This window comes from Oculina patagonica, chromosome 5 (assembly GCF_052425735.1).
Source record: "Oculina patagonica isolate OP01 chromosome 5, crgOcupat, whole genome shotgun sequence".
In the NCBI taxonomy this organism is placed as follows: Eukaryota; Metazoa; Cnidaria; class Anthozoa; order Scleractinia; family Oculinidae; genus Oculina; species Oculina patagonica.
Window position 1 is genome coordinate 8,544,315 of NC_135762.1, and position 13,226 is coordinate 8,557,540.

At 39.6% G+C, this 13,226-nt stretch overlaps 1 protein-coding gene across 1 annotated transcript in view; it reads left to right on the top strand.

Moving 5' to 3' along the window:
* The window catches only part of LOC144655349 (sushi, von Willebrand factor type A, EGF and pentraxin domain-containing protein 1-like), a 39,658-nt gene that overhangs the window by 23,014 nt on the left and 3,418 nt on the right, over nt 1–13,226 (top strand). The window contains 14 exon segments of the mRNA XM_078515587.1: nt 1–237; nt 824–1,149; nt 3,298–3,436; nt 3,979–4,113; nt 4,428–4,598; nt 4,792–4,905; nt 5,014–5,136; nt 5,551–5,673; nt 7,874–8,050; nt 8,782–8,973; nt 9,888–10,079; nt 10,369–10,545; nt 11,540–11,713; nt 12,565–12,738. Of these exon segments, the coding sequence (XP_078371713.1) occupies nt 1–237; nt 824–1,149; nt 3,298–3,436; nt 3,979–4,113; nt 4,428–4,598; nt 4,792–4,905; nt 5,014–5,136; nt 5,551–5,673; nt 7,874–8,050; nt 8,782–8,973; nt 9,888–10,079; nt 10,369–10,545; nt 11,540–11,713; nt 12,565–12,738 (2,454 nt within the window).

The window sequence follows — 13,226 nt, forward strand, 5'->3', positions numbered from 1 at the left end:
TTTCCGCTTCGCAGAGGAAATTCTCTCTGACTTACAATTCCTACATATCTGGAGGAGATAACAGAGTGGTGGACAACACATCACCAGAATCCTGTGCATCGTCTTGCCTGTCCGAGGCTTCCTTCATCTGCAGGTCTTTTGACTTCAACAACTCGACCAACAGATGTCATATGAGCAGCAAATCATCAGTTGAAAGTGGTCTAGCAAGCTCGTCAGACTACAGATTCTTTGAGCTTAGTAAGCAGAACATACATTATTATTGTATTTACATGCAGTAATGTGCTCTGGCCTGAATAGCTGCCGTCCTCTTCCCTGTCGCTTTCTTAAAGAGATGCTTATTAGAGTATTTTTTAGGCGAAGATTGATGAATGGCACTTTACTACTTTCTCTTAGGTCTATCGAGAACCCTCTTACTTTGCCACCTGATTTTATTCCCTTGAAGTTAGAAGCTTGAAGCTTGATCCTCTTTCACTTTTGATGATAGAAATGTAAAACAATTGACAACATAGACACTTACTAAACAACCCCATAGGAAAACTCTAACAAAGACAAGGCCTTGTGTCGATGCATAAGTTTTTAGTCTTATCCATCGAATCGTTGACTAAAAGAAGTGTTTTAACAGTGTTTGGGATAATAAAAGAAAATAATGCTTTGAGCTTTAAGGACTAATATGACTAAACAGTAATTTGCTGGACATGATAAACAAAAAAGTGACAGGTATAACAGTGGCAAAATCTCAGACATCTAGAGACAGCGTCTGCATGTTTTGGATTCGGCTACGTTTTGTCGCTGGCATGGCTTGCTAATGAGTGTTTCCTTGTAGACTGTCTTAAAAGCCTTGGAGTATCGACAAGCAACCGTATTCCTGACGCCGATATGACAGCATCAAGCCAATTTGATTCCAAGCACAAACCATTAGGAGGCCGGCTAAATGCGCAAGCACAAATTAATTCTCAGGGGACAACCACTCAGATCGGAGGTTGGGCTGCCTTGACCAACAATCAGAACCAGTGGCTACAAATCAAGTTTGGCCAGATTTACCAGATTTCTGGGGTGGCCACTCAAGGCAGAGCGGACGCTGCTCAATGGGTGACGACTTACAAACTCCAATACAGCACTGACGGATCGACTTGGACTTACTATCCTGACGTAAGATATACTTTAGTACTGTTTACTTCTAAGCAAAACGAGTAAGTTACCAGAATTTGAAGTAAGCTTGGATTGATAGCAAAACGCGATTATAAAAATATCAAAGTAATAAAATAATAACGAAGCAAATCATTTCGACAAAAAATGGGCGGAGCAGCAGCGTAATTAAATCACAATTTGTTTTGCTATGACATCTGATTGGTAAAAATGAGTAAGAACGATGCCTCCTTTTTTAGCGTGCACACGTCCTGTGCACGACACGGGAAGGGCCCTGTTGTTTTAACAAGCAAATCAGGGACACCCAACGGATCATTTCAGTGAACAGAATATCTATTCGGAAGGCCTGTTTTCGCCTCAGATTTTCTTTAGTGAAATGTCACCTCGAACCTTCTTAATGTGGGAAATATAACATCTGTTGTTTTCGGAGCGGTAAAAATGTTGTTTTTGGGTACGGAAAAAAGCCAGCTACGATTTTCGGAAAGGTAACAACAGCTCGCAATTTTGGGTAGTGATATTTTGTTCCCTAAAATTGTCTGCCACTAAAATAATCAGCTAGTAAATCCGAAAAGATTTAACTGTGTTAGTTTCACAGATATCCCTTTAAAAGGCCCTAATCGATTCGGGAAAACAGTACAACGACATTCCAATACTTTTGGCTGAATTTTCTCGTTGGGTGCTCTTGGCAAATGCACCATATTAATCTTTCTCTTATGGTCTTTTACTGTAGGCGACATGCGAATCTATTGACTTAACCGCATAAACTATGCTGTACCTCGAGGAAGCTTAAATAACCGGGTTTCCCACGGGACCATAGGGCGCAGAACATGGCACCGTCCTTTAATTAATTGAAAAGAGATGCTGAACTCAGGAAAGGCAAACCTAAGGGCCGAATCGCACTAGCGGACAAGTTTTAAATGTCATAACATTTTTTACAAAAACAAAATTGTCGCGACAAGTCATAGACATTTTGAAGAAAACAAAAGGTGTAATTATTAGAACAATACCTCTGCACGTGCTTCTGCCATCCCTGTACATTTCTCAGCACGGTCGTCTTGGGCAAACATCAAATATGCAGTACAACGCGGTTAAAAAAATCTAAAACAATTCGCATTTAAAGTACGCGTGTTCTCATGCAGTGATAATGAGTCGTCTCAAGATAACTTTTTCTTTTCTCATTCTTACATTTGGCCGAAACACTTCACTTATAAATATGCTTTGCCTCCCGCGAAAAGATTTTGCGGCTGGATTATGATAGTGAGAGCCACATCATTCTGTATACTATCCCAACAACTTTTGAGTGCGTGTTGTTTTTCGGTGCAATTTGGACCAAACACAATAGCCAATCAACAACATATTGTTATCTGGCATTACGAGGGGCATGGGAATGCGACTTGTCATGAGTTGTCCTGCCTTGAGGCAGGACTTCGGCCCCTTTGATGATTTATCCATTTTGACAAAATTTGCCCTTGTCCAACAAGTCGTTCGCACTTGTTTTTGCAATTGTTTGACAACATCTATCGCGCGTGCAACGCGGACCAATCATAAGACAACTGCTTCTTTGTTTTCCTGAAATGTTGGACAAGTTCTAGGTCTCAAAAAACGCACTCGCACTTGTTTTCTGTAACAAGTGACACGTTAATGATGAAATATACCAATTGTTACAAAATTTGTCCGCTAGTGCGATTTGGCCCTTAACCTACGAATTCTGTTACATTTTGACAATTACTGGGAATCACGTGTAGTTACTGCACAATTCGCATTTTTAAAGGAGCTACGTCACGGACAACGCATCTTGAAAAAATTAGCAAGTTTTTTCAAGTTTGTCATTCGTAATCCGTCTTTATCTTCGTCAGGCCAAACCATCCTTGATTATTTTGTCATTTTCGTTACTCACTTTGTTGTTTTTCTTTGTTAGAAAACCATCATTTTGAGGTTTCCTTCCATTTGAAAGTAATCAGAAAAATGACTTAAAATATCGTGACATTTCTCCTTTAAACCAACCCGCATCCTACAGAAAAAAATACTGGACTCAGGAAAGGAAAACCTAAACTACACATTTATGCAGTTACCTTTTGACAATCACTGCGAATGTCATGTAGTTACTGGGTCATTCGCACTTCTTAACTAACACGCGTTTAAATCCTACAGACCCTCACCGGCAACACTAACCAGAATACAGTGGTTCGCAATGAAGTCAGAGTGTTTCAAGCTATGTATCTTAGATTTAGACCACAATCCTGGCAAGTGCATATTTCGATGAGAGTTGAAGCGTATGGCTGTCCATTACGTGAGTACATTATAATGAGCAATTATCGGAAAATAGAAATTACTGTCAAAAGGAAAACCTTTTTCGGGGCCGGGAAGCTGTTCTAGTGCATTCTTTGTCCGGACATCCGTGGCGTTCTATATCGGTTTAGATTTAGGTCATCTTAGTCGCTCGAATTTCCGATACTTACAGTAATGTCTTGGTACAGAAGGCAGCCGAATCTGGGATGTATTCCTGCTTCTTTCTGAAAGAGGGAACGAATTAACACAAACCAAATACAAACTATCCATTTCAGTTCAAGTGGACCATTCTGATTGGTTCACTAAATTATAACAAGAATGGAAAATTAAATTTCGGTAAAATATGTTTTAAGATAAGCTACAAGTAATGCTTCATGGCCTTAAATTAAAGCAACCAAATAAACTAATATCGGGTATACCTCTAGAGTACAGACATTCGGGTAAACGTTTGTCCCTTATTTAACTGCAGTTGTCTTGTTTCTGAGTCAGTTGATGTAAAATACATACAATAACGGAACTACTAAGTATGTTTTTTCTTCACAGCCGTCGTTAAACCAGCGGATAACACCAACGAATGTAGCACGTCACCGTGTCAGAACGGAGGAACATGTGTCAACAGATACAACGACTACTTGTGTTTATGTCCAGGTGGATATACAGGAAAAACCTGTCAGACAGGTATGAGTACAAGAGACAACAACAACTTTATTTGTACCCAAAATTTAATTAAATTTACAAAAACGAGTGCATGATTGCCCGTCAACCATCAGCGACAGATTAACTAGCAGAAAAAGGGAGTTGTACTTTACAGATGTATAGATGGTTCATATAGATTATTCATTCTATAGAGGCCCTGCAATCATGCAAACATTATTTCTTTCTCAATTTTCTCTTTCCAAACAAGAAGACAGAAAGACAGAAAGGCAGGCATACAATTTTGTTCAGGGTTAAAATGAAGAATTAAAAATATGCTTTGTTGTTTTACTTTTAAGCAACCAACTGTAAGGAGATCGGTGCACCAATTTATGGAACAAAGTCGTCGTCCAATTACAACGCCGGAAGTACCATCACATTTACATGCAATTCAGGATATTCTCTTCAGGGCTCCTCGTCTAGAACATGTCAAGGAGGAGGGTGGACTGGAACCCATCCTAAGTGTCCAGGTACCATGTGCATAGTTTAGCTATCAGTCTCGAATTGGACAGTTTACTGCGAATTGACTATGTCCTTCAAATGAATATATGTATAGAACTTATAAAAAATTTTTCGACTGTTTCTCCAAACAAGTACATTATAAACATTTGCACGAAAAAGAAAGGAAATATAAATGGTTTTTGCCTTTTATTCTTCATTTAGATACAGACGAGTGTGCCAATAGTGACTGCAATCAGTGGTGTAAAAATACAAATGGAGGATACGTCTGCCATTGTCACAAAGGCTATGAACTTCAAGGCGCGGACACATGTGTTGGTAGGTTGGGTGAGAGGGTCTATAGCGCTACGTTCACATGGAATCGAGCCTTATTATTAAAATAAAAAAAATGGAAGATGTTTTAATTTAACACTTGATTTCTTGCAGATATTGACGAATGTTCGTTTTCTAACGGTGGCTGTTCCCACTCGTGCCACAACACTGCTGGTTCATTCTCTTGTTCCTGCCCACGTGGTCTCGAGTTGGATTCTGGGAAACGAAGTTGCAAAGGTAAAGTTACCTATCGCTACAGTTTTATCCGACCCAAGATTTAATGCATTGGAATGATATATTGTGCCGTGAGAAGATAATTATTGAAAAAATTCGTTCACGTTTTCTACTCTTTATCACCATTACTTTATAGCAGCTATATAATAATTTCAGGGAACTTAAAGGTCACATGGTTTTATCGTTAGTGCAATGGCTAAGTCTGCACGTGCGTTGTACATCGCGATACAGTTCGTAGCCTTTCTCAACAAAAAACAACGTTAGAAAACCTAATTATGGGTTAACTGTGAATTTCGTGTTTCCTCTAAGTTTGAGTTACTTGAGCAGCAGAAAGGACAATGACAGCTATTTTGGCTATTTTATGTCTGGTAATGGATGTTGATATTCAAATTGCTCCATCTTATTTTTTATTTCTAGATTATGATGAGTGTGCGACTTCAAATGGTGGATGTGAACACACCTGCATCAACACGTACCTGTCATTTTATTGCGTTTGTAGGCAGGGATACATGTTGAGCGCAGATAAAAGGAATTGCGAAGGTGAATGTTATTTTGGTAGCATGCCCATTTGTGCAACGAGCGACCACCTAAACGATACAGTTGCCTGCCTTCTTATTTTCCTCAGACGTGAATTCCCAAAAATAATTTTACCCTTCGAAAGTCAAAAGCCCGCTCCCAACAATAATTTTAAGTATCTGGGCCTTTAGGTTAGCGTTTATCAAACACTGTAATACCAACATACGATGCTATATGTATACAAAGACCTTTATCGTTACGGGTAGTTAAGGGCGCTGGATTTGAAATCTAGAGGCCCATGGTTCCAATCTTTAACTTTGCCATGCCTTGACTGTTCTAGGTGTAGTCTCGAGTTCAACCCCTCGGCTGCGCTTTAAAATAGCAAACTGGTCATCAGCTTTCTGAACTGGGTCCCGTTTCTCCAAAGTCCCGGAAACTTTTCGGGCCCGTAAAGCCATTTTTAATCGTCTGTATCTTAGGGCCTGTTTACATGGAAGGCGGGTGCCCCGGCTAACCGAGTTACCCGGCTTACCGAGCTACCCTGGGCGAGCCAACTTCATACGTTTTTTTTAGAAAACGAATTGAAGACTTTACATGCTAGACGGCAAACCCGCCTTGCCGGGGCACTCGGTCTACTTGCGCGGGGCACCCTTCTAGGCGGGATAGCTTTTTGTCATGTAAACGGTTATGCCCGGGCTGTCCCGGCTTGCCGGGATAAGTCCTTGTGCGTGTTCTTAAATTTAAGTTGAAGTGTAAAAAATAAAATGTATAAATTCTGGACCAAATCAGTGCTATTTGACCAAAATTATATCAAATTAGTTTTATCTGTGGACTGGAAAATATTTCTTTGAGCAACAGCTAAATAATTCGAAATGTTCGTAGGAATGGTTATCCTAATTCACGAAACAACAAATTTAATTTCAATTTGGCGGCCAAAGACTTTTGAATTTCGATTGATTTTTCCCAAATGGACGCAGTTAATTTCTAAACGGCCAGCCTTGATTATTCAGTAAAAAGTCATATTTTTCTCTAATCATTTGAAGCTACATGGTTTTCCCACGCTGTGACACGCTTCAATGACGCTGTCTTAACTCGGGTAGAAGGGTTGTAAATTCTGCATGTAAAGGCGGGCTATGTTTTATCCCTTCTAGCCGGGTAACTCGGTTAGCCGGGGCACTCACCCTCCATGTAAACAGGCCCTTAAAAACAGAGAAGTGTATAGGCCTGAAACTTTGTATGGAGGGAAGCTCTGTTCGCATTAAAGTGATGCGAATACAAGTCAATCAATCCTAAGGATTGAGATTTTGCTAGGGCTTTCAGTGTGCACAGCAACGTACAATATAAACAGGGTGGTAACAGGGGGGTCCCAATCACGAAAAACGAGCCTATTTTCTTACAATTCACGAGTCACGTATATTTTTGGACCATTCCACGAATCACGTAATTGGGTATTCATTATTAAAGAAAATGAGCTGTAACTGATTAGTTATTTTGTGTGGCATTTACCTTTCAATAGCCAAGTAGCAACACTGATCTCTCAGGCGAGTTCCCAGTGTAAGACAAGACCTAAAATGCATAAATTGAGCCTGAAGAATGCATCCTCATACAAAATCAGTCTTTGGCTTCAAGATTGTATCGTTTGTCAATTTTACTTCGATACCGTAAATTGATTTTTGAGTACTCAATCTATCTTTGGTTTTTACGAACATGTTCAGCTTGAATCACAAATCACGATCCTCAAAAGCAGATCACGCGTCACACTAGACCGAAAATTCACGGATCACGGCCAGATTTGAGCTGTTTTCACTCTCACGCGCTTAATTTTGCCCAAATCACGCGTCACGCGCCCTACACGACCCTGTATAAAATTGGTATCGAAAATTGGTAGGGCATCCTACCGGTATCGCGGAGGTCACGGGTCCAAATCCCGTTGATGTCGTTTTTTTTATTCAGGCGTAAGGATTGTATCACTCAGTATATTCTATTCTGTCAAAGTATATAAAGTCATTTTTCCGATTCCTTTCAAATTGAAAGAAACCTCAATATAATAGTTTTCTAACATAGAAAAACAACAAAGGAGTAACAAAAAGGCGAAAATAACCAAGAGTCCATGCGGCAATACTGTCTATAATATTCTCAGCCATAATATCTTTATCGCAATCTTACTTATAATTACTGCCACGATCTTAATTCGATTCTTGTTCTGTTTCTTTTACCTGTGTAGCATTGTCATGTCCCAGTTTGAGTAACCCAGCTAATGGTAACGTAGCACTCAGTTCCGGCCTCGCTTTGGGAAGCACAGCAACATACACGTGTAACAATGGATACAGAGCATCATTTGCAACCACACGATACTGTCAAGCCGACGGGCAGTGGTCAGGGGGGACACCTACCTGTATACGTAAGTGTTTCACATAATTAAGGACAAAAATTGGAAACTTTAAAGATGAGAATGGTAAGAAATCGCCGAAAGATCTCAGTGAATTCAAGCAATGGTAGCGTAATAATCAATCAGAAACCACAAGAGGTGAAGAAAGAAGAGAAACACAGACAAATACTTGAATTCCGCAAAGGGTAGAATATATAATCTAAAGAAATTCATTCAGTGATAATGAAGTTCTCCAAACTACAGTCTACGAAAGCATTGGCCGTAGCGACGGCAGAAATGTTGCCTCAAGACAAACTGAATGACAATGAAACAGAAGAATTAAACCAAATATAATTGTGTCATCAGGTAAGAGCATTTACATCTGGCGGCTACGAGACGGTCAATGAAGAGGTTAGTTTTGTGTGTTAGGGTCTCACGGATTCCCAATTGGGGATTCATGACTAACTTTTCAAGGTTTTAAGTAAGGCCCCCTCTTGTATAATATTGAAATGAACAGCCTGAAAGAACATGATTGTTAAAGAACTAAGAACCTGACAAATTTAAGGAGTGATAAAAAGCAAAACTAACAAAAGTTTGAACAGGGCGGGTTGTTTTCACCCTTCCCACTTCCAGACGGTATAAGCCTTTATCGTTAACGAGCTTGAGATTACAATGACTTGTCACTTGAGATATGTTTTAACCTTTCTCTTAAGACACCCAAACACAAAAAAAATTAGTTCTGTTAATCTTAATATAACGTCTAGGTGTTTACTGTGCGGAAATTGGACAAGTGGAAAACGCCAACAACGTTGTTCTAACTGGACAAGATGGCGGCAAGAATGTTCTTGGATCTCAGGCCACCTTCACGTGTAAAGCGAACTACGCGATGGTTGGCGATGCAGTAAGAACGTGTCAGCAAGATGGAACATGGAGCGGAACGCAACCAAGATGTATTGGTATGTTCTGAATATCACAACCTGTTGGTAAGGTTATTTAGCTGAGAGACCATGGGAACTATAGTAGTCTGTCCAGGAACGCTTGCTTTTTGCGTTTCAGCAAGACTTATCTTTTCAAAAACTAAACCCCTTCCTCCTGACTATTTCAAAAGATGTCCCGTTACAAATCTCTTATACGAAAATGTGTTTGCGTTTTATGTATAAAAGTCAAATATGTGAGTAAAACATGACTTTTGCCCCAAGCCTCAATTTTGAAACGTAGGCAAAAAGCGACATTTTGCTTCTGTTTATTGATTGGAGAGTAGCATTAAAAAGTGATAGTAGGTAGTGATCAAGTAATAATCTCACAAACAAAGAAAACGCGGTGTTAAGCTTTTTTTACAACGGTACACCAAGACAGAACGCAGACGGTCAAATCATGATCAGTGAAATGATTATAGAAATCAACTGAACAAAAAAAATTGTGCCATGTCGTTTAAGAAGAATAAATGCATTCTGCGGTTCGGTGGACATGCATAGAACCAAACACAATGCAATTCAACATCTCGAGGTCAACGTTCTGGAAAACAAACAATTGTAATGCTGATAATATCAAATGTAGCCTTTTAAAAAATTTGGTAACTTGTATTGCAAACGTTTCAGTCCCATGTACGCCGTTGCCCTTTGCTTGTAGGCCTCCACTCTTTCTTATTGCATAACGATGACCTGTTGGGTTATTGTACAGCCTGGTAACCACTTCGCGGCGGTTGACGTCAATCTTATGGCCAAACACCATTGTCAGAAAGAAGTAAGAAAGAAAGAGAAACTACAACCAAAATTAATTCCGCCGGGGCTGACAATAGCGTTAGCATACCGCGCTTGGCCTTCGACCTCGCTTTGTGCGAAATAATACGAAAATACATATTTAATTGCAGCTGCCTTCTGTAGTCCTGTTCCAGTCCCTGTTCATGGGGCAGTTCAAGGTTACCGGTACGAACAGGGCGCCACCTTACGTATCACCTGTGACGATGGCTACAATCTGGTGCCAGCAAGTTCATCATTTAGAACTTGTATCTCTGATGGCCAAGGAGGAGGAAAATGGTCAGAGCAAGACCCACAATGCCAATGTAAGTCCATCACAGATAGTCTTTAAACATAAGTCATATGGTCACAAAATACCGGATAAGAAAAAAAAAGGAATTATTTTATGGCGCCTTATCATCATCATCATCATCATCATCATCATCATCATCATCATCATCATCATCCTCATCATCATCATCGCAGACTAAAAGAAAAATTTATAACTAAAGGTGGAAACAAGCGGTCATTCAAATAATTCTGGCCGCTCACACACAGGCCAAATAAGTATCAGAATTGCCCTGTTGAGTGTTTTTTTTTTCTTGACAATTTCAGTGGTAGACTGTGGTGACCCCGGCAATCCTTATGGTGGGTTTCGTCACATAGCAACCAACACAAAGTACCAGTCCACTGTGACATATACATGCAAACCAGACTATCACCTGGAGGGAGAGGACAGTCAAGTTTGTCAAGCCAGTGGACTATGGAGCGGCACAAAACCGGTTTGTCTAGGTAATTTCAGTAAATTCTTTGCTTCAATATACGGATACTCCTACCAAGGTGTAGACAGAGATGCTTAATAATCCATTAATGTTGTTGGTTAACAGTTTAACATTTCTATTGACGCTATAACACGTTGACACTCTTCTTTAATGGCTGATTGCAGAAGGAACCCATTTTTTTACGTTTAGACCCATTGAGACCCTCTTCTCACGGTTGATACTAAACATTACCCACAGTTTCGGTTGACGGGTAGATATTTATTCATGTATTGTCTATATCTAGCTCTCCATGAGCCCCTCCTTTGACGTTTGACAGAAAAAAAAATACCCACATTTTTTGTCGACCGCAAAATTGTCATCCATTGGATCCTTGACTCTTAGCCTAACAACTTCATCCTTAAACGGTTGACAGAAAAACTGCCACCTCATTTGTCGGAGGACGGTTAAATTTTCACTATTTGATCATTCTTTGACGTTGGCATAAAATACTAAGAACTAATTTAGCAACCTCGTTCCCAGGGTCTCTCTTTCCCCGCCCCCAAGAGACCCTGGGAACGAGGTTGGTGATTTAGTTGGTCTCGAAAATTTCGACTACAGAGAAGGCTGACAAAATTGCACGATCCGGAAGTAGAGCGAGTGCAATTTATAGTCTTTTGAAAATTTACATGTGCTCATTATTTTAGTTATAAAGCTCCACCTCATCCAATAATTGTCTAACTATACATTTAAACTAGCAATTCATCAAATTGGCCTGTACTGTTAAGCAATTTGTGGCTACCTTATACGTGGATTCCGATGAAATCATCAAAATTTCTTCACCTGCCGCTAATAAAGCAGCGTGTGACGCGCATGCATGGCATCACATATGCGCATGATCTATAGATATGACGTCACAGTTTGATACCACAATGATAAATGAGAATAGGTAATGAGAAGAGGTATATAGTGCGCAAAATGTGAAATGAATATGATCGTTGCCATTGTTTCTCCAATGCTACCCAAAGAGCGTTCCTGTGGAAATCCTGGAGTGCCTGAAAATGGAAAAAAGAATTCATCGATCTACCAATATGGTCACTCCATCGAGTTCGAGTGTGACGTCGGTTACACCTTGCAGGGATCCCAGGTTCGTACGTGTCAAACTAACAGCCAGTGGACTGGTACACAGCCTACATGCCCAAGTAAGTTAAACCCTTTTTGTGATAATTTCTGCAACAAGAAGAGCATTTCATCAAATGTGGGTATCATTTTCTTGAGTGGTGGTGGTAGTGGTGGTGTACCCCTCCATTTGGGGTAAATACAGCTACATTAAGGAGGCTCGATGTAGTTTTTTTAGCCCTGTTTCATCAAAAGTTTGTCAATCGACTTAACTTTAACATATCAAATAATAAATACCAAGAGTCAATCTAGATTTCGAGAAAAATAGACTTGTTTGAAAACAAAAGAAAACGTCAGTCGTTGCTGTGGTAACCTTTGTGACAAAGTAAAAAAAAATAAACTTTGTGACCAGTAAAAAAATTAAACTTCGGTCATATTTGATTATTATTGTGTATTTTGGCAAAAATGGAAGATTGGCTTCCTTTGCCTTCCTTATTTTCATTTTCAAAACAACCATCCTAGGGCTAAAGAAACTACATCGAGCCTCCTAGAAGGGCGTGGTTTTGAGCCATCTTAGAGGTGTATAGGTTGTGCTTTTGATTCACTTCAGTTTTTGTCTATATGGTAAAAAAAAATGACACGTCGGCCTGAATGACATGACGGCTTCAACGTAGGACTGAATATAGGAATAAACTCTTTTGCTGTGTTCATGCGTAACGTATTGTTTCAATCGAGCTTAACAAAACCATATGCCTTCGCGCGACCATGTAATATCCATTATTTTTGGACTGATTTTGACCGTTATGGGGTTCTTTCGATAAGAAATTATAATGCCTGGAATGTACTGTTATGAAAGTGGGCGTACGAACGAGGTGATAGTAAGGCGGCGTTCTATTGTATGTTTAATATACATATTTTTTTTTAAAAAAATAAGTTGTTGGCTGTGGTGACCCTGGTGTACCGACTAACGGCGTCAGATATGGAGATACGTTTACCTACAAGAGCACAGTAGTACTGGAATGTGACCCTGGGTGGAAACTAGTTGGGGACCTCACCAGGACCTGCCAAGCAAATGGCACGTGGTCGGGAGCTCAGCCCACTTGTCAGGGTGAGTATTGAACCAAAATACATTTAGTGACAGGCCATGTGACTGTTTTCATAATCGAATCCATTCATATATTGCCTGATAACTTAAGGGTAACTACTTTTTTAGCCATAACTTTTATCAACCCTATTCAGCCTGGGGGCACAAAGTGCCCTCGCTGATTTTGATCTTATTTCACTTAAACGGTATGTAACAAAAATGACTTTTTATGGTAACCGTGTTTACAAACGACGTTTTACCAAAATTTGGCGCGGTTTTTCAGCGTTATTAATTATTTTCTGTTCTAGTGAGATTAAGCTTTTTATGAAGAGTTTTTTCCAAAGTTTTTACATTTTTGAATCCTCATCATATGTTTTCACATTCATGTCATGATTTTAAATCACGATTTTGGAGATTTTTGACATTTTTTTAAAAAAATGCCGAATTCCAAAATGGCTGACCCAGAATTGACTTTTTTAAATAAATAAATAATTTTAACGTGATATGACGTC